The sequence below is a fragment of the Scyliorhinus canicula genome, chromosome 1, assembly GCF_902713615.1.
Source record: "Scyliorhinus canicula chromosome 1, sScyCan1.1, whole genome shotgun sequence".
NCBI lineage: Eukaryota > Metazoa > Chordata > Chondrichthyes > Carcharhiniformes > Scyliorhinidae > Scyliorhinus > Scyliorhinus canicula.
The window spans coordinates 79,563,487-79,584,319 of record NC_052146.1 but is presented as its reverse complement, the minus strand read 5'-3'; the positions used below and the strand labels follow the sequence as shown (position 1 = coordinate 79,584,319).

The following is a 20,833-nucleotide window of genomic DNA, read 5'->3' as shown; positions in this document are numbered from 1 at the left end:
TACCAGGGACACAACCATTCCCAGTATTACCAGGGACAGGACCATTCCCAGTGTTACCAGGGACAGGACCATTCCCAGTGTTACCAGGGACAGGACCATTCCCAGTGTTACCAGGGACAGGATCATTCTCAGTGTTACCAGGGGCAGGACCATTCCCAGTATTACCAGTGACAGGACCATTCCCAGTGTTACCAGGGACAGGACCATTCCCAGTGTTACCAGGGACTGGACCATTTCCAGTGCTACCAAGGACAGAACCATTCCCAGAGTTTCTAGGAACAGAACCATTCCCAGAGTTTCTAGGAACAGGACCGTTCCCAGTGTTACCAAGGACAGGACCATTCTCAGAGTTTTAGTGACTGGACCATTACTGGCAATACCAGGGACAGTACCATTCCCAGTGTTGCCAAGGACAGGATCATTCCCAACATTACCAAGGATAGAACCATTCCCAACATTACCATGGACTGGACAATTCCCAACATTACCTTGGACAGGACCATTCCCAACATTGCCAAGGACAGGATCATTCCCAGAGTTACATAGGACAGGACCAATCCCAGAGTTACTAAGAAAACAGATCCATTCCCAGAATTACCAAGGGCAGGTCCATTCCCAGCATTACCAAGGACAGGACCATTCCCAGAGTTACAAAGGACAGGACCAATCCCAGAGTTACTAAGAAAACAGATCCATTCCCAGAATTACCAAGGGCAGGACCAATCCCAGCTTTACCAAGGACAGAACCATTCCCAGAGTTACAAAGGACAGGGCCATTCCCAGCATTACCAAGGACAGGACCATTCCCAGAGTTACATAGGACAGGACCAACCCAGAGTTACTAAGAACAGATCCATTCCCAGAATTACCAAGGACAGGACCATTCCCAGCTTTACCAAGGACAGAACCATTCCCAGAGTTACATAGGACAGGACCAATCCCAGAGTTACTAAGAAAACAGATCCATTCCCAGAATTACCAAGGGCAGGTCCATTCCCAGCATTACCAAGGACAGGACCATTCCCAGAGTTACAAAGGACAGGACCAATCCCAGAGTTACTAAGAAAACAGATCCATTCCCAGAATTACCAAGGGCAGGTCCATTCCCAGCATTACCAAGGACAGGACCATTCCCAGAGTTACATAGGACAGGACCAATCCCAGAGTTACTAAGAAAACAGATCCATTCCCAGAATTACCAAGGGCAGGTCCATTCCCAGCATTACCAAGGACAGGACCATTCCCAGAGTTACAAAGGACAGGACCAATCCCAGAGTTACTAAGAAAACAGATCCATTCCCAGAATTACCAAGGGCAGGACCAATCCCAGCTTTACCAAGGACAGAACCATTCCCAGAGTTACAAAGGACAGGGCCATTCCCAGCATTACCAAGGACAGGACCATTCCCAGAGTTACATAGGACAGGACCAATCCCAGAGTTACTAAGAAAACAGATCCATTCCCAGAATTACCAAGGGCAGGTCCATTCCCAGCATTACCAAGGACAGGACCATTCCCAGAGTTACAAAGGACAGGACCAATCCCAGAGTTACTAAGAAAACAGATCCATTCCCAGAATTACCAAGGGCAGGACCAATCCCAGCTTTACCAAGGACAGAACCATTCCCAGAGTTACAAAGGACAGGGCCATTCCCAGCATTACCAAGGACAGGACCATTCCCAGAGTTACATAGGACAGGACCAACCCAGAGTTACTAAGAACAGATCCATTCCCAGAATTACCAAGGACAGGTCCATTCCCAACATTACCAAGGACAGGACCATTCCCAGAGTTACATAGGACAGGACCAATCCCAGAGTTACTAAGAACAGATCCATTCCCAGAATTACCAAGGACAGGACCATTCCCAGAATTACCAAGGACAGGACTATTCCAAGCATTACCAGAGAGAGGACCATTCTCAGCTTTACCAAGGACAGGACCATTCCCAAAGTTACATAGGGCAGGACCATTCCCAGAGTTACTAAGAACAGATCCATTCCCAGAATTACCAAGGACAGGTCCATTCCCAGCATTACCAAGGACAGAACCATTCCCAGAGTTACAAAGGACGGGACCAATCCCAGAGTTACTAAGAACAGATCCATTCCCAGAATTACCAAGGACAGGACTATTCCAAGCATTACCAGGGAGAGGACCATTCTCAGCTTTACCAAGGACAGGACCATTCCCAGAATTACCAAGGACAGGACTATTCCAAGCATTACCAGGGAGAGGACCATTCTCAGCGTTACCAAGGAGAGGACTATTCCCAGCGTAACCAGGGTTAGGACCATTCCCAGTGTTACCAAGGACAGCACCACAGTGCCAGGCTCCCAGGTTCGATCCCCGGCTCGGGTCACTGTCTGTGCAGACTCTGCACATTCTCCCTGTGTCTGCCTGGGTTTCCTCCGGGTGCTCCGGTTTCCTCCCACAAGTCCCGAAAGACGTGCTTGTCAGGTGAATTGGACATTCTGAATTCTCCCTCAGTGTACCCGAACAGGTGCCGGAATGTGGCGACTAGGGGATTTTCACAGTAATTTCATTGTAGTGTTAATGTAAGCCTACTTGTGACAATAAAGGTTATTAATAATTAATTATAAAGTAAATATCGTGTGATCCCACAAGATGGCGTACTATTTTGACAGAGTATTTAACTCTGAGAGTTTGGTGCGGTGAGATATGAGGTGATGTTTTGGTCTTTTACAGCAATGGGAGTGAGGGAAGAGAAATGAGTGAGTCCTGGCAGCAAGGACGATCTCTGACAAATCACAATGCAGAACAAGCAGAACTTCCACAAAAGCAAGGAATCATGTCTGAGAATAACAGGTAGGTGATTGGTTGGTGGGGTTTTCATAGGATTTACAGTGCAGAAGGAGGCCATTCGGCCCATCGAGTCTGCACCAGCTCTTGGAAAGAGCACACTAATTTTTAAGAGATCTTTCCTCCTTTGCAGTACAGAAATGGTTTCCACTGGTAACAGATAGCTATACACTGTTATATTAAATTTATAGCTCAGTTTAATTAATAATATTTCAATCAGAGTGGGCATAACAGTAAGTGAATTAATAAGATTATTAGTATAGAGCAGATATACAGACATTGATTATTACTAATAGTTTACTAATAGATGCCAACTAGATTTTATAAGTGGAAATAGATTTTTTTTAGCTCTTTAATGGGCAGCTGAGATCTGTCATTTGCAGCTCCTGTGGGGGAAAGGTGGGCTCTGGGGACCGAATATTAATTCTAAAAAATCTGGAATTAAAAGCCTAATGACAGCCATGAAACCAATGTCAATTGTCGTAAAAACCTGGTTCACTAATGTCCTGTAGGAACCTGTCAATCTTACCTCAGCTGGTCTGATCTGCATTACACTCTAAATCCACAGCAATATGGTTGATTCTGACATGCTTCTGAAGTGGCCGGGCAAGCAAATACGTTGAATCAAACCTCTAAAAGGAATGAAACTGGGTGGACCACCTGACATTGACCTGGGCACCGGAAATGATCATCGTAAACTCAGCCTCTGCAAAGTTCCAACATCTGGATTGAGAGAGCAACACGGAATACTCAAGGGAATCATACTTTACAGATAATGTCCTACAGACCAATATAACCATAGAATCATAGAATTTACAGTGGGGAAGGAGGCTATTCAGTCCATCGAGTCTGCACCGGCCCACCACGCGTCCACTCTATCCCCGTAACCCCATAACCCAGTAACCCTCCCGACCTTTTTGGAGACTAAGGGCAATTTATCATGGTGCTACCATGCTGCCCATGGGTATCCATACATAGAATTTTACATACATAGAATTTATAGTGCGGAAGGAGGCCATTCGGCCCATTGAGTCTGCACCGGCTCTTGGAAAGAGCATCCTACCCAAGGTCAACACCATCACCGTATCCCCATAACCCAGTAGTCCCACCCAACACGAAGGGCAATTTAGGACACTACGGGCAATTTAGCATGGCCAATCCACCTAACCTGCACATCTTTGGACTGTGGGAGGAAACCGGAGCACCCGGAGGAAACCCACGCACACACGGGGAGGATGTGCAGACTCTGCACAGACAGTGACCCAAGCCGGAATCGAACCTGGGACCCTGGAGCTGTGAAGCGATTGTGCTATCCACAATGCTACCGTGCTGCCCTGAGTATGTACTGTAAAATTGACACAGTGGCATACAGTCGAGGGGGAGTTGCCCTCGGAGTCTTTGACACTGACTCCTGTGAAGATTCGTGACTTCAGGTCAAACACGGGCAAGGAAATTTCCTGCTGATTACCACGTACCGTTCCGCCCCTCAGCTGATGAATCATGGTGTTAAACACTTGGACGAAGTACTGAGGATGGTAAGGGTGAAGAATGAACTCTGGGTGGGTGACTTCAATGTCTGTCACCAAGAGTGGCTCGGTAGCACCACCACATACCAAGCTTGCCGGGCCCTAAAGGACATAACTGCTATACTGGTGCTGCGGCAGGTGGTGAAGGAACCTACAAGAGGGACAAATATAGTTGACCTCATCCTCACTGCCTGCTGCAGATGCATCTGTGTATGTCAGCATCAATTGGAGTGACCACCGCACAGTGGAGACCAAGTTTCAACTTCACCTGGAAGATACCGGGGTGAATTCTCTGCCTCCCCAGCTGCATGTTCCTCAATGGTGCGCTGTTGCTGCCACGGGATTCTCCGTTCCCCTAGGAGGCCAATGGGATTTCCCATTGTGTCCACCCCACGCTGCTGGGAAATCAGTGGATGAGGGAACACATCCAGCAGAATCCCGCCGCCGGAGAATTCACCCTACGATCTATTGTGTTATGTGGCACTATCACCTTGCTAAATCGGAGAGACTTCAAACAAATCTCGCAAGTCAAGATTGGCATCCATGAGGCGCTGTGGGCCAGCTGTAACAGCAGAATTGTACCAGTCACAATATATAACCTCATGACCTGGCACATCCCCCACTCTTCCATTACCACCAAGCCACAGGATCAAACCTGGTTGAATGAAGAGTGCAGGAAGGCATGACAGGAGCAAACACCAAGCTGGAGAGGCAATGGCATCATGGTATTGTCACTGGACTAATAGTTCAGAGACTCACCGTAATGCTCCAAGGGACCCGCGTTCGAATTGCACCATGGCAGATGTTGGAATTTGAATTCAACTAAAAATCTGGAATGAAAAGTCTAGTGTTGACCATGAAACCATTGTCGATTGTCGTAAAAACCCATCTGGTTCACTAATGTCCTTTAGGGAAGGAAATCTGCCGTCCTTACCTGGTCTGACCTACATGTGATTCAAGATCCACAGCAAAGTGGTTCTCTTAACTGCCCCTTTGAAATGGCTGAGAAATGCCCTCTGAAATGGCTGAGGAAGCCACTCAGTTCAAGGGCAATTAGGGATGGGCAACAATTGTTGACCTTACCAGTGACCCCCACATCCCATGAAACTCACTGGAGGAGGCTCAACAAATATCCTCATTCTCAATGATGGGGGAGACCAGCATATCACTGCAAAAGATAAAGGCTGAGGAATTCACAAACATTTTCAGCCAGAAATGCTGAGTGAATGATCTCTCTTGTTGGAGATAATTGTTTCCTAGTAAACCTCTGGAGGTCTCCAACTCACAAAACACAGTGTTCAGCCAATTTGATTTACTCAATGTGATACCAAGAAATGGCTGAAGGCACTGGATATTGCAAAGGCTAAGGGCCCTGACAATATTCCGGCAATTGTACTGAAGACTTCAGTTCCAGAACTTGCTGCGTCCTTAGCCGAGTTGTTCCAGTAAATCTCCAACACTGGCATCTACCCAGTGTTTGAAAGAAAGTTTGCAAAGACAAGTTAGTTGAATTAATAGGTGAATTAGGAATAGAAGTACCAGCCAGGACTAGGAAGGTGGAGACAATTGAAATAATTGCTCAACGTTAACATTTGAAAGAAACACAGCCTGGGTCAGGGCAACAATCAGTAAAATTGGCTAAACTCCAGTTTCAAATGAAACAATTGGAAATGCAGCAGAAAGAAATGGAGATGCAGCAAAATAAGAACAACATGGAGCTGAGGCAGAAAAACAGAGCAAAAGAAATAGATATGGAAATGCAGAGGTTGGATTTAGAGAAAGAGAGTGAGTGGAAAAGTATGATAGAGAGGGAGGAAAATGCAAAAGAGAGAGCCTTCCCGTTTAAGGCACTGGAAATGAGTGAGGCGCTGCCAGAAACTAGAGAGGTGCTTAATCCTAGAATGGAACCCATTTGTGATATGTTTAAATTTATACAGACCCCCCCCCCCCCCCCCCCAAATTCGATGGAAAGGAGATGGAAACATTTGTTAGGGCTTTCGAGGAAATAGCAACTCAAACGGAGTGGCCACAAGAAAAGTGGACATTACCCATGCAGAGTAAATTGGTGGGGTGGGCATAGGAAGTTTCCCTGTCACAGCGGGTGTCTAAGGATTATGATAAAGCAGAAAAGGCTATTCTGGGTACTTATGAATTGGTTCCTGAGGTATATAGGCAAAGGTTTCAGAATTTATGGAAACAGCCGGGACTGATTTATGCAGAATTCAAATGGGTTAAACAACATAGAACATGGAACAGTACAGCACAGTACAGGCCCTTCAGCCCACAATGTTGTGCCGACCATTTATCCTAATCTAAGATCAACCTAACCTACACCCCTTCAATTTACTGTTCTCCGTGTGCCTGTCTAAGAGTTGCTTAATATCCCTAATGACTCAGACTCCACCACCTCTGCTGGCAGTGCATTCCACACACCCACCACATTCTGTGTAAAGAACCTACCTCTGTCATCTCCCCTATACCTTCCTCCAATCACCTTAAAATTATGTCCCCTCGTGACAGCCATTTCCACCCTGGGGAAAAGTCTCTGGCTATCCACTCTATCCATGCCTCTCATCACCTTGTACATCTCTATCAAGTCACCTCTCTGCAGAATAATGTTGCTAGGTGGGCACAAGCATTTGGATTTGAGGCTCTGAGAGAGGTAATTCATTCAGGAATTTAAAAAATTCCTACCTCCTATAGTAAGAACCCACGTTGAAGACCAGAGGGTGAAGACTGCTAGTCAGGCGGCGATTATGGCTGACGATTATGAGCTAATCATCACGGTAGCACACGTGGCTAGCACTGTGGCTACACAGCGCAGGGTCCCAGGTTCGATTCCCCGCTGGGTCAATGTCTATGTGGAGTCTGCACGTTCTCCCCGAGTCTGCGTGGGTTTCCTCCCACAGTCCAAAGACGTGCAGGTTAGGTGGATTGGCCATGCTAAATTGCCCTTAGTGTCCAAAAAGGTTAGGAGGGGTTATTGGGTTACGGGGATAGGGTGGAAGTGAAGGCTTAAGTGGGTTGGTGCAGACTCGATGGGCCAAATGGCCTCCTTCTGCACTGTATGTTCTATGTTCTAATCCATAAATTTAAACCTTTGTTCTAGCATCTGAGTGTGGCAGTGGTGTAATGGTATTGTTGCTGGACTAGTAACCCAGAGCCATGTTTAGGGGACGCCGGTTCAAATCCCACCATGGCAGATGGTGAAATTTGAATTCAATAAAAAAACCTGGAATTAAAGATGACCATGAAGCCATTGTCGATTGTCCTAAACACCTATATGGTTCACTAATGTCCTTGATGGAAGGGAAGCTGTCGTCCTTACCTGGTCTGGCGTTCATGTGACACCAGATCCACAGCAATGTGGTTGACTCTTAAATACCCTCAGGAATGGGCAATAAATGCTGGCCCAGCCAGCGATAGCCACATCCCATGAATGAATACATTTTTAAAAACTCCATAATTTTGAAAAGGGGAGGAAGTGGGAGAGTGAAAAGAAGGCAGGGAGTTAAGGTATGAATGGATAGCTGGGAATGCTCTGAGATCTCCTCCTCAGACAGGGAAGGAAGGAACTACGAGTGAAGATGAGAATCAAAAGCCTAGGCGTCACCTTTATACATTGGACACCTTCGTTCAGCATGATGGAGGTTGCAAGGAAAGCCCATGGGACTTGTGGGAGTTCCTAAGGAGGATTCTGAAAAGGAAACAAAAGTGGAGAATACTATAAGGCAGACTATAGCTCTAACTGGACTGAGGATGCCTGAGGTAAACACTGCTGTGGGAGCAGGGGTGAGGGATGAGGTAGATGAGAGATATGCTCGGTTTGTGTCTAAGGGGAAGGTTTTGCCCATTTTCATCAACTGATTTAGCCAAACCCATAACTATCCTCAAGGACACAGGTGCTACTCAAACGCTCTTACTGGAGGAGGATTTGGTCATCTCTCCAGAGAGCTCAATGAAAGCTGAGGTATTAGTAAAGGGTGTAGGTGGAGATTATATCCCAGTTCCATTTATAAAGTACAATTGGAGTGTGATTCAGTGTCAGGTCCAGTAGTTGCTGGAGTGGTTAAGGAATTTCCAGTGGACGGAGTAGATCTGCTTTTGAGGAATAATTTGGTAGGAGTGAAGGTTGTAGCTTCACCCATGATTACAGAGAGTCTGAGGGAAGTACTGGCATTAGCACATGAGATATCATTGGTATGGCAATAGGGAATCAGGAAGACTCCCTATTTTTCCTGACAGCAGTCAGGATAACGGGTACTCATTTTTCAAATTTAATTACGGGATGTGGGTGTCGCTGGTTAGGCCAGCAATTGTTGCTCATCCCTAGTGGCACTTGAGAAGGCGGTGGTGTGCTGCCTTCTTGAAGCACTGCAGTCTAAGTACACCCACTGTGCTGTTAGGGAGGGAGTTCCAGGATTTTGACCCAGCGACAGCGAAGGAACGGCGATATATTTCCAAGTCAGGGTGATGAGTGACTTGGAGGGTGGTGGGGATCCCAGGGATCAGCTGCTCTTATCCTTCTAGATGGTAGTGGTTGTGGGTTTGGACGGTGCTGCTTAAGGAGCCTTGGTGAGTTCCTGTTGTGCAGCATGTGGATGGTACACTGTTCATCGGTGGTGGAGGAAAGGAATATTTGTGGAAGGGGGAGCAATCAAGTGGGCTGCTTTATCCTGGACGGTGTTGAGCTTCTTGAGTATTGTTGGAGCTGCACTCATCCAGGCAAGTAGAGAGTGTTCTATTACACTCCTGAGTTGTAGATGATGGACAGGCTTTGGGAGGGGGGGGGGGGGGGGGGGGGGGGGAAGGGGGGGGGGGGAGGAGGTGGTTTATTCACCCTAGGATTCCTAGCCTCTGACCTCCTCTTGTAGCCACAGTATTATATATGTATTTATATGACTGGTCCAGTTCAGTTTCTGATCAATGGTAACACCCAGGATGTTGATTATGGGGGATTCAGCGATGGTAATGCCATTGAATGTCAAGGGCAATGGTTAGATCCTCTCTTGCAGGAAATGGTCATTGCTTGGCACTTCTGTGGCGTGAACGTTAATCACCACTTGCCAGCCCAAGCCTGGATATTGTCCAGGTCTTGCTGCATTTGGACATGGACTGCTTCATTATCTGAGCAGTCGCGAATAATGCTGAACATTATACAATCATCAACGAATGTTTGACCTCATGATGGAATGAAGGTCAAGGTCTTTGATGAAGCAGCTGAAGATGGTTGGGCCCAGGACACTGCTCTGAGCAGCTCCTGCTGCGATATCCTGAAGTTGAGATGATTGACCTCCAACAATCACAACCATCTTCCTTTGTGCCAGGTATGACTCCAACCAGCGGAGAGTTTTCCCCGATTCCCGTTGACTCCAGGTTAGCTAGGGCTTCTTGATGCTATACTCGGTCAATGCTGCCTTGATGTCAAGGGCAGTCACTCTCACCTCACCTCTGGCATTCAGCTCCTTTGTCCATTTTTGAACCAAGGCTGTAATGAGGTCAGGAGCTGAGTGAACCGAGAGTAATCGAAAGTGAGCATTGGTGACTCAGTTTAGCTCATCGATGTGCTGAGGTAAGTGCTGCTTGATAGCACTGCGAATGACATTTCACTTTCCTGACGATGGAGAGTAGACTGATAGGGCATTAATTGGCTGGGTAGGATTTGTCCTGTTATGTACAGGACACACCTGGGCAATTTTCCACATTGCCGGGTATATGCCAGTGTTGTAGCTGGACTGGGGTACGCATGTTCTGGACAACAAGTCTGCAGTAATATTGCTGGAATATTGTCAAGGCCCATAGCCTTTGCAGTATCCAATGCCTTCAGCTGTTTCTTAATACAACATTTGGATGTCATGATATCCCTTGCTCTGGAATTATGTCCTCACACTGGATTATGAGGCCACATTGGAATGTAAGTATGCTGCCATGTTTCACAGCAACACATAAGCAATCTGCAGCTGGCTACTGTCACTGCTCCTCAATTGGAGGACTGTTTGTCTATCTTGTTTTGTAAGAAGTCTGACAACATCAGGTTAAAGTCCAACAGGTTTGTTTGGAATCACTAGCTTTCGGAGCGTAGCTCCTACATCAGGTCCTTCATCACTCCTTCGTCACTCCTTCATCACTCACCTGAAAAGGAGCTACACCCCGAAAGCTAGTGACTCCAAACAAACCTGTTGAACTTTAACCTGGTGTTGTCAGACTTCTTCCTGTGCCCACCCCAACATCGGCATCTCCACATCATGGGCGGGATTCTCCCTACCCTGGGCCGGGCCGGAGAATCCCCGCGACCGGGCCATGCCGCCCCGACGCCGGCACGCGATTCTCCACAGAGTGGCCTTGGTTTGGGCGGCGCCAGTCGTGGGCCGCTCTACGCGCCTCCACACCCCCCCCCCCACCTGTGATTCTCCAACCCGAAGGGGCCGAGCGGCCGTAAGCCGCCACCGTTCTAACCTGCTCTGAGCTGGCGAGACCTCGGCGTTGAAGGGTCTGGTGGGGGGGGGGGGGGGGGAGCGGGGGTCCGACCCCGGGATGGGGGCCTCCGATGTGGCCTGGCTTGCGATCGGGGCCCACTGATTGGCGGGCCGGCCTCTCTGGCTGGGGGCCTCCTTTCCTATGTGCCGGCCCCTGTAGCCCTGTGTCATGTTGCGCCGGGGCCGGCGCGTTGAAGGAGGCCACTGCGCATGTACTCGCTGGCGCCGGCGCCACTGCGCATGCACGGATCCCGCGGCACACAGTTCACGTCGGGATCGGCAGCTGGAGCGGCGCGAACCACTCCAGCGCCGTGCTGGCCCCCTGTAGGGGCCAGAATTAGACATGGCAGCGGCCTGTTCATGCCATCGTAAAACGCGACGGCGTTTACAACGACGTGGACATTCTGCCGTGGGATGGGAGAATCCCGCCCCATATCTTGTTTTGGACAGCACTCACTGTAATTCAGTGCCAGGCTTTGCTGGCAGCACCACACTGGTTTCGGTGGGTGGGGGGTGGGGTCTGAAAAGCAAGTCTCAATCCACCAGAGCTGCAGTGAGGAGGGGTGTCTTTTCAACAGCTGCAAGGTGAGGGATTGCTTGTGAAGGGGGGGAACACAGGCTGTGTATGGGGTCTACATGTTTAACAGTGCAAGTGACCTCACCATGTTGACCTCTGAGGCTCTTCCACCTCAGAACATTAATGGACTAAGTAACAGGCATGCACCATAAGAATAATGGGACCAAGGGACACAGGAGTTGGAATGAGAAGTTTATGAGAGAGGCTAATCTGAACGTCACTTACTTAGTGTTGGATGGCTGGGGTGGTGTGGAAGGGGGTGGGGAGAGTGGGGTGGGTGGGGGCATGTTTTCCATATTTGCACAGGAAGCGTCCAAACTGGCCTGGTGTTGAGAGCTGACTACCATCACCATCTTCCTACTTGATCTTCCCACTTGCTGTGGCTGAGCAGAGAAACAGTGGAATGAGAATGAACACAGCTGCTGAGGGACATCCGTAGCCTCCTTGGATGACAACTGATTGCATTGGGTGGCTGCAGGGAATTTGGGCGATTAACGGGACATCCAAATGAACGGTGCCTTGCCACATGAGCAGATATGCGTGGCTGGGAGATGTGAGTGGTCTCTCAATGACATTGGAGGGAATCACCTGAAGCAATGTCGTGCATTCATGTGATACCAATCATGCAAAGTGGCACTAATCAACCTCCTTACTCGCAGTGTGGCATTTCCCCAGGGTGAATGGTTCAGTGCTGTTGGGCACCTGGACAAGCTTTTGAAATGTGTTACAAGCCCTCGACATATTGTCTCGCCTGATTGAACATCACTGCTAATGCATATTTCAAAGACTGTTGTTACAGTGCTGTGTATGAGGCTGCCAGCACCTGGCCTCAAAGTAGCGCCCCCAGGCGGCTGGACAAAGCAATCTCCTCGCTGACAAGCATGAAGCCAGCATTTCTTCAGTACCACCAAGGCAATATATGGACCCCACACCCTAGGCCTTAAACCAATGTAGAGTAATGACGAAACCCTCTTGAGAGACAGAGAAAATATTGTCCTTTGTAGCCACCGAAGTTGGCCATTCCCTAAATACAAAATGGAGGAACGCAAAGCATACAGGTTAAGATGGACAATGTTTGCAGCACCAGCAGGCTGCACCAAGCAAATGTGGATTCTGTCTGCCAAGAGAGCAGACAGCACCGAAACGAACATTCCGCATACTAATGAGGCAATCTCCGGGATAGTTAACATAGTAATGGAACGATCCCAGAGACAATGGACACAAATGGGGAAGTAACTGCAACATTGTATAGGATACCAGACACCCCGGCACCAGCGGGGTCCGAAAACAAAGCACCTGAAAGCCCGCCCAGCAGCCAAGGAACAGTCTCAGTATTGGGGGGATTCAAACATATCGATTGGGAAGAGACCCAATTGATTCCGAGCAGGTAAAGGGATCCGCCCAAAGAGGCGCGGATCCCTGGGAACTATAAAAGACAGGTCCCACACTTAGCTCGTTCTTCTTGTCCAGCCCTCCTCTCTCCTTGACCAGCCTTCCCATGTGGACCAGCACCTCGACCAGCTTTTGCCAAGAAGACCTTGAACGAGAGAGAGGAGAGGTTTGGGACAGCAGCCGCCAGCAAGTAAGTGTCTCACAACGATGGCTACCAGAGATAGACACTCCTGACCCCTTTTAACTTATACCAACCTGATGTCTGCAGACCAGAGCAGAGCAAGAGGCCTTGTCCCCCTTGATCCGGCAGTTCCTTCGAGATAAGTATTTGTTTATTTAGCGGTAGGAATAGTTTAATCCTCTTAGCGTGTGCATGGGTAGTTATTATAATTGTATTATAATAAAGTCAGTTGTTTGAACTTACTAATTGGTGTATGGTTTAATTGCTTTGAACTTCACCTTGAAACTTGTGGCAGTATCTTAACGATACCTGGCGACTCCAGAGCTAAGTAAAGAAACAGAGCCAAATTGAGTGTTAAGCACGCTCACCCAGAACGAGCAACACCTTTGATGGAGAGAACACGTCAAAGAACTTCTAAACTGTGATACAACTATAGGTCAGGATGTGTTTGAGGAAATCCCCAACTTCCCATCCAAGATCACCTTGGACTCCTACCAAGCGTGGACAAAGTCGAAGCTGCCATTAAACACATGAAGAATGGAAAAGCTGCAGGAGTTGATGGGATTCCAGCGGAGATTTTCAAGATTGGAGATGAAGAGATCACCTGTCATCTCCATCAACTGTCCCTGAAAACTTGGGACAGAGAAAAAAAATCTCTGCTGACCTCAGGGATGCAGTTATCACCACCATCTTCAAGAAAGGAGACAAAATGACTGAGAACTACTCTCCATCACCGCCCAAATCCTCCTTATCCGTTTTCTCACAGTGTCTTAATAAATCCTTCCAGAAAGCCAATGTGGCTTTCAACTAAACAGTGGAACAGCAGACACACTTTTCACTTCTTGGCACCTTCAAAGGGAATGCCAAGAGGCAGTGGCATAGTGGTATTGTTACTGGACTAGTAAATCCAGAGTAATGACCCTGGTTCAAATCCCACAACGGCAGATGGTGAAATTTGAATTCAACAAAAAATTAAAGTCTAATGGAATTAAAAGTCTAATGATGACCTTGAAACCATTGTCGACTGTCGTAAAAACTCATCTGGTTCGCCAATGTACTTCAGGGAAGGAAATCTGCCGTCCTTAACTGGTCTGGCCTACACGTGACTCCAGACCATAGCAATGTGGTAGGCTCTTCACTGCTCCCTCAAGGGTAATTAGGGGTGGGCAATGAATGCTGACCCAGCCTGCAATAACTATGTCCCATGAATGAATTTTTAAAAAAATCAACCACTCTACATGGTCTTTATCAATCTGACCAAGGCTTTTGACTTTGTCAATCGCGAAGTTTGATGGAAGACTCTGTCTCAGGCCAGCTGTTCAGATAAATTCATCAATATACTCCGACTCCTCCAACACAAGATGTCAGAGACAATCCTCACTGATGGAAATAAGACAGAAACCTTTGGGCAGAAGTCTAGAGTTAAGCAGGGATGTGCCATCACCCCCACCCTTTTCTCCATCTTCATCGCCACCATCCTTCACTTTGTCAAGAGCAAGCTGGGCACTTGAATCCAATATAACCTCCCAGAGAGCTGAGAAGAAGGTCAGTGAGACCACAACACTTATCTCTGTGAGCCAGAGATGAAAGCAGAGACTTGGGTAGAGATGTAGTATAATGTAAATAATATATTTATTTGACTCAGTGATTTTGGGGAGATGTAATGTGTCATGTGAGAGTACCTTTAAGAAATGGATGTTTAAGCAATGTACCTTTAAGAAATGGAGCATCTCATATTACTGAAGTGATGTCAGAGTGTGGGGGAGCTGAGCTGAGCTCACTTCTGCTTTTGTTTTCAGTTTTCAGAGAGAGCAGCTGAAAAGTGCCTGGCTGGTTTGCTGTGAGCTGTTTGAAAGGAGAAAGCTGGTTTTGAGGAAAAGAGCTTGGGTGTGTCTGTTTTATGCAGTGAGCTGGATCTGCTGTGATCTCTGCCACAAAAGACTATCTCTGAATCATTTGGGTGATTTAAACTCATAATAGTAATGGCTTTAACCTGATGTGTTTCTGTTTAAAGGCGTTAAGTCTCTTGAAGTTTAAAGGATCAACTGAAGGATTATTTAGTGTTGTATTATTTTTGGGGTTATCTTTGAAGTAAGGGGTGTTAAGTGATCCAATGTTTATTTAAAAGGTTAAGTTGAATTCATGGAATAAACATTGTTTTGTGTTTAAAAACCCATGTGTCAATAATTGTAATACCACACCTGGAGACCAACCCGTGTGCTTCAAAAGCAACAATACATTAAAGGGAGCGGTTGGTTGAACTCCATGATACATTTTGAGGTTCTGAAAACACCGCTCCCATAACAAATGTAATGTAAATAATGTATTTAATTGAATTGGGGGGAAAGATATAGTATAAAAAGTTGTTAAATATGTAAATAAATAGTCTACATCATCAATGATAAGGGCTGGAATTCTCAAGCTGTTAGGATTTTCTTTTCCCGCTGGCAGTGCACACGCCCTTGGGTTTCCCAGCAGCGTGGCTAGCTTCATGGTAAATCCCATTGACAAGCGGTGGGAAGAGAGAATGCCACCATCAGTAAACAGCGTTCCACTAAGAAACACATGGCTGGGGGACTGGAGCATCCTATCCAAGATCACATGACAACGGATCATCGAGAGAGAGATAGTTCTATGCAGAGCCTTGTGCTAAGGTTGCATTGTACATAGACAGTATAATGTTCAACAGAAAGTAAAGTTTATCAATGCCTCCAGTATTATCTGTAAGTTCAGATCATGAACGACCCCCTCTAAGGGTCATGTAACACTCATGCTAACACCCACATGAGATAGGGCTAAGCATGGGTTATGCCACAAGTGAACAGAACCAAGTTGTGCCATTTTGGCACTCAAAATGCTTGCACTATGGAACTGAATTTTGCACATGATACCTGCTCACATGTGATTCCAATTGAAGAGCCAAATAAACACTAAACTCTCTCCGTGCCAACTTCCATTCCTCTGCTCCCACTAACTCGCTAAAAGGACAATGTGACAGCAGTGAGTTTTATCTTGTAAATGTTTCCAGTTTGGAGAGGGTCAATCTCTATTCAATACGTTGCAGTCATGGCACAGCCAAAAGCTGCTTTTCTACTGGACCAGTATTCTCCACGTCCTATCTACTGGTCCTATAACACTTACTGCCTCCTAAACCCGAGGGTCATTACTCTCTCCAGGCCAGCTCATCACCCAACCCGAGGGTCATTACCCACTCCAGGCCAGCTCATCACCCAACCCGAGGGACATTACCCTCTCCAGGCCAGCTCATCACCCAACCCGAGAGTCATTACCCTCTCCAGGCCAGCTCATCACCCAACCCGAGGGTCATTACCCACTCCAGGCCAGCTCATCACCCAACCCGAGGGACATTACCCTCTCCAGGCCAGCTCATCACCCAACCCGAGGGTCATTACTCTCTCCAGGCCAGCTCATCACCCAACCCGAGGGTCATTACCCTCTCCAGGCCAACTCATCACCCAACCCGAGGGTCATTACCCTCTCCAGGCCAGCTCATCACCCAACCCGAGGGTCATTACCCTCTCCAGGCCAACTCATCACCCAACCCGAGGGTCATTACTCTCTCCAGGCCAGCTCATCACCCAACCCGAGGGTCATTACCCTCTACAGGCCAGCTCATCACCCAACCCGAGGGTCATTACCCTCTCCAGGCCAGCTCATCACCCAACCCGAGGGTCATTACCCACTCCAGGCCAGCTCATCACCCAACCCGAGGGTCATTACCCTCTCCAGGCCAGCCCATCACCCAACCCGAGGGTCATTACCCTCTACAGGCCAGCTCATCACCCAACCCGAGGGTCATTACCCTCTCCAGGCCAGCTCATCACCCAACCCGAGGGACATTACCCTCTCCAGGCCAGCTCATCATCCAACCCGAGGGTCATTGCCCTCTCCAGGCCAGCTCATCACCCAACCCGAGGGTCATTACCCTCTCCAGGCCAGCTCATCACCCAACCCGAGGGTCATTACCCTCTCCAGGCCAGCTCATCACCCAACCCGAGGGTCATTACTCTCTCCAGGCCAGCCCATCACCCAACCCGAGGGTCATTACCCTCTCCAGGCCAGATCATCACCCAACCCGAGGGTCATTACCCTCTCCAGGGCAGCCCATCACCCAACCCGAGGGTCATTACTCTCTCCAGGCCAGCTCATCACCCAACCCGAGGGTCATTACTCTCTCCAGGCCAGCTCATCACCCAACCCGAGGGTCATTACCATCTCCAGGCCAGGTCATCACCCAACCTGCTTTGGCATTTGGCACAGAATGGGCCAAACTAAATACAACCCACAAATAAACTTCTTTGAAGCTTACAGAAGAAATTGAGAACAAAATATTAGACTTGGTAATGATCTGACTAGTGCCTTTAAGCAGCTTTACTATATTACAAATGTGGGGCTTATTGATAGAACCACAGTGGGTTTTTATTAATCAAGTATTTTACTCTAATGTGAAGCCTACTCACTTCTGGTGTCCTCTTAGAGATCACACCCACACCTGAACCTCACCTTTCTCTTTCCTTTTAGAAAAATGAATAAGACATCAAAAGGACATATTACTTTTGTAGTTATGATACTGGAGATCCTTGTCTTCTGCCTAAGCCTGCACTTTGGACTGAAGCCCAAGGAGACGCCACCTTACTCCTTCGAGAGAGCTGTTGTAGCTGCTGATGCAGAGAGATGTTCAGAGATTGGAAGGTGAGTGTTTGTTCCAGAGCCGTGGCTCACACTGTCTCTGGGAGGAATAATGCAAAACCTTTCCAGCAAATTACAGCAGGTCTACGGACTGTTTCTCCAAACCAATCCGTATTGATCTTTACCCTCCATAGACCTGTGCTCCTAATAGTATAAACGTCTGACAGGGCTGGACAGACGGGGCGCAGAGCTGCTGTTTCCTCTGACTGGGGGAGATCGAGTACAAGTGGTCACAGTTTCAGAATACAGGGTTGGCCATTTGGGACTGAGATAAGGAGACACTTTTCCCACTCAAAGGATGGAATTCTCCACCGCAGAAAGCTGTGGAAGACAAGTCACTGCATATGTAAGGAGGAAATAGATAGATTCGTAGATTCTAATGGTGTGAAAGGGTATGGGGAGAGCGTGGGATGATGGTGTTGAGATAGAAGATCAGCCATGACCATAGTGAATGGAGGAGATGGTTCGAAGGGCTGAATGGCCTACTCCTCCTATTTTTTATGTTTGTATGTAATCCCATGAGTCCGTTTGGTCCTGTATCTCTTTTCTGTTTTCTTTCAACGAGCTAATCTATTGTTAAATGTTGAAATAATCTCGGTTTAGGTGAATCACTCCGGCATTTGTTCTAAACATCCCCAGGTGAGGTTTCCCAAAGTTCTTGGCCGAAGCAAGATTCCTCAATTTGTGACCGCCCAGCTGAGATTACTCCCCCCACCCCCACCCCCTCACCCTGACAAATAGTTATGTCCCCAGTGAGGAAGGGTGAACTTTCCCCCTGACTTTATTCTGTGGGCCGCTGCAAGATTTAATCTCCAAAGGATCACCTTTCATGAATGCCTTTTTCCCAGACCCGATAGTTATGTTTTAAAAGGAGCCAATGTAACCAGCCTTTTTTGAGGTGATGATGGAGTGAATTTATTAAGTACTAAAGGTGTAAGGGTCCTTCCTGTTTGTTCCCTGTTTATTCCCTTATTTCCCCTTTCTTTTATTTTCCTGTTACATTTTTGATCCATGGGTGATTAATGTACATGTCACATTAAGGCAAGCAGCCTGTGTTTTTAGTTCATGCAGAAGAATGCAGAAGGCTGCGCTGGTTTAAACTGGAGTTGCAGACTGGTCGCCACCAGTGAGAGAAATGGGTTGGGACTCGGCATGATTGATTTTTTTTTCTTTTCTTTTTTAAATTTAGAGTACCCAGTTCATTTTTTCCAATTAAGGGGTAATTAGCGTGGCTAATCCATCTACCCTACACATCTTTGGGTTGTGGGGGCGAAACCCACACAGACACGGGGAGCCCTGGAAGGAGCCATTAGTGCACAAACTGAGAACTGCAGTCACTTTAAGCAACACTGGCAGTGGATGGCCTCCAAGTCCCTGTGGCATCTAATCCTGCAGAAGGTGGCAGAAGTGACCGACCAGTTCCCTGGACATGTGACACTGGCTCTTTGACATCTACAGATATGTTAGACACTGTCTAGCTAGACACCTCCAAGCGAAGGCTCTCTGGGGTTCTCAGAGCAGGCCCTGCCACTCCTTCCTCTTGACAGTTTTCCTCATGCCTTTGGTGACCAGATACCTCTGGTGATGTCTTCTTCTTGCCTTCCTAATAGCAAGGAGAATGACAACGAGATGACCAAGTCCCATGTTTCAGTCACTACAGTATTAAAGGGAGAGATTGATAGGTAGCATTTGTCTCCTACAATCTACTCTTTGCCCATTCATCATCTGAAGGTGCCTCTGATCACTTCTAGTTGCGGCTATGCCTGGGTAGGTTGCACGGTCGGCAGCTCCCAACGATAACCGACTTTCGGGTCCTTTTAAGGAGCCTCAGCGGCATTTGTTCGACGATTCCCAGTGTGGGAAGGTAGCAGTGAGGGTCCCCAGCACTGTAGGGAGTGGACCAGGAGTGGAGCGGTCAGAAAAGTGGCCTTAGAGCAAAGAGGAGAACGGGCGTGAAAAAACAAGATGGCGGCGGGCGGGGACCAGGCAGCGTGGGCCCAGTGGTCTGGGGAGCAGCAGGAGTTTTTAAAAAGCTGCTTTGCTGTCTTGAAGGGGGAGATGTTGGCCCCTATGAAAGCGTTGATTGAAAGGTTGGTGGAGACCCAGAAGATGCAGGGGACACGATCAAGAAGGTGCAGCAGAAGGTCTCTGACAACGAGGACGAGATTCTAGGCCTGGTGGTTAGAGTGGAAGGGCACGAGGCGCTTCACAAAAAATGGCAGGAGAAGCTGGAGGACGTGGAGAACAGGTCGAGGAGGCAGAACCTGCAGATTCTGAGTCCCCCTGAAGGCGTGGAGGGGTCGGATGCTGGGGCCTATGTGACCACGATGCTGAGCACGCTGATGGGTGCGGGGGCCTTCCCGAGACCCCTGGAGCTGGATGGAGCGCACAGAGTCCTAGCAAGGAGGCAGAGGGCGAATGAGCCGCCAAGGGTGAATGAGCCGCCAAGGGCGAATGAGTCGCCAAGGGCGATGGTGGTGAGGTTTCACCGCTTCACCGACAGGGAGTGTGTCCTGCGATGGGCGAAGAAGGAGCGGAGCAGCAGGTGGGAGAACACCGAGATCCATATCTATCAGGACTGGAGTGCAGAGCTGGCCAAGAAGCGGGCAGGATTAACCGGGCTAAGGCGGTCCTCCACGGGAAGGGAGTGAAGTTCGGGCTGTTACAGCCGGCGAGACTGTGGGTCACATACCAGGACCGACACCACTACTTTGATACGCCGGATAAGGCGTGGACTTTTATCAAAAATGAGAAGCTGGACTTGAATTAATGGTTTGCAGTATGTTATGGGGATGTTGGTGAGGGAGTGGGGGCGGTACTTGTTTGGGTGGCATTTTTCCCCCACGGTTCCCCACGGGAATGGGTAGGCCCGTAGCCTGGGGCCATCGGGGACTGGGGTGAGGTTGCAGTTAAAAGGAACTGCGCCATAGGGGGTGGGGGCGGTCCAGGCAAGGAGCGTGGCTTTTTCCCGCGAAATGGTGGGGGCGGTACCTGAAGCGCGCGGGGGGGGGGCAGGGTGGTACTGTGTTCGATGTCCGCGTTGGTCTATGTGGGGTGCAGGGGAGGGGGGGGACTTCCACTACCCCACTTTGGTGGGGAGGGGACTGGTGATTTGGATGGGAAATCCAAAAGGGGATTGGAGGCAG

At 48.3% G+C, this 20,833-nt stretch overlaps 1 protein-coding gene across 4 annotated transcripts in view; it reads left to right on the top strand.

The window, feature by feature from the left end:
• LOC119964369 (glutathione hydrolase 1 proenzyme-like) overlaps nt 1-20,833 on the top strand; it is a 114,388-nt gene that overhangs the window by 32,689 nt on the left and 60,866 nt on the right. For 2 of the 4 annotated variants that reach the window (XM_038793763.1, XM_038793771.1), the window contains exons 2-3: nt 2,712-2,831; nt 17,520-17,690. In XM_038793763.1, the coding sequence (XP_038649691.1) occupies nt 2,734-2,831; nt 17,520-17,690 (269 nt within the window). In that variant the 5' untranslated portion in view covers nt 2,712-2,733. The remainder of the gene's footprint in view (nt 1-2,711; nt 2,832-17,519; nt 17,691-20,833) is intronic. The other 2 variants (XM_038793779.1, XM_038793787.1) reach the window with 1 other exon arrangement.